The sequence below is a fragment of the Nicotiana attenuata genome, unplaced genomic scaffold (genome assembly GCF_001879085.1).
Source record: "Nicotiana attenuata strain UT unplaced genomic scaffold, NIATTr2, whole genome shotgun sequence".
Lineage (NCBI taxonomy): Eukaryota > Viridiplantae > Streptophyta > Magnoliopsida > Solanales > Solanaceae > Nicotiana > Nicotiana attenuata.
In genome coordinates, this window is record NW_017688176.1 from 2,935 (window position 1) to 3,860 (window position 926).

Below are 926 nucleotides of genomic sequence, written 5' to 3' on the forward strand. Positions count from 1 at the left end.
TCACTTTCCAGCCAAGTTCCAATATAACCATATTTTCCAGCTGAGAATAACCGAGCAATCCACACTTAAGTGAATATGTGAGTTCATAGATTAAAGATAAATGATTTAATTGAAAAAAAGTAAGCAGAAGTAGAGTCAATATCCACAACTCCAATATCATCTTCAAACGTACGTAATATTACAGACACATCCTTCTTACTTTTAATAAGTTTGATATCATATGATAGAAATGAGACCGCCATTTTGTGGAGTTGCTGATATATTTTTGTGAATTTTGTTCATAAAGAAGGGAATAAAACTTTATTATACCAAAATAAAAGAATAAACATATAATGCAACATGAAAACATGAAAAAACTAAAAATCAAATGTACAAGGATATAGAAATGCATGTCTTCATGTGAACAACCATACATAAATTGTTAGTAAACTATTTCTGTTTTGTTCTTTTTGGTATCAATTGTCAATGTGTTAGAGCGAATGAGAACGTACCTGATGAAATCTTCTACTACAGATTAGTCCAAAAACATCAAGATCTTTGATTTCTCTGTGCATATACACTTACCGGCTTCATAACTAAGTCAAATATTTTTAGCAGATTACCTCTTCAGTCTGGAGACGGCCCAGTGTTAGACGAAATAGAAATCTTCTAGATCCTGCAGGAAGATGTCGTTTAGCTCAGCACAGAGGATAGCTTGATATTAGTTACCAAACAATGTATCATTATTTTAACTAATGAAACTCAGGAAAAAGCATCTTTAGAGAAAAATAAAACAAAACAAAAGACTTAGAAATGCACATACTTGTCTTTGGATTCTAGATTGATCTCTTGATTCCTTAAAATTTGCAACTCCTAATAACAAGAATCCATCTCGCTAGATGGTAAATCAAATATTATGTAAAGGGAAACTCATTTAAAGAAATTAG

General features: G+C 31.2%; 1 protein-coding gene across 1 annotated transcript in view; it reads right to left on the bottom strand.

Moving 5' to 3' along the window:
• The window catches only part of LOC109222321 (uncharacterized mitochondrial protein AtMg00810-like), a gene marked incomplete at its 3' end in the record, with an annotated part of 2,406 nt that extends 2,164 nt beyond the window's left edge, over positions 1–242 (bottom strand). The window contains exon 1 of the mRNA XM_019386685.1: positions 173–242. Coding sequence (XP_019242230.1) covers positions 173–242 — 70 coding nt within the window. The remainder of the gene's footprint in view (positions 1–172) is intronic.
• Positions 243–926: the final 684 nt, after the last annotated feature.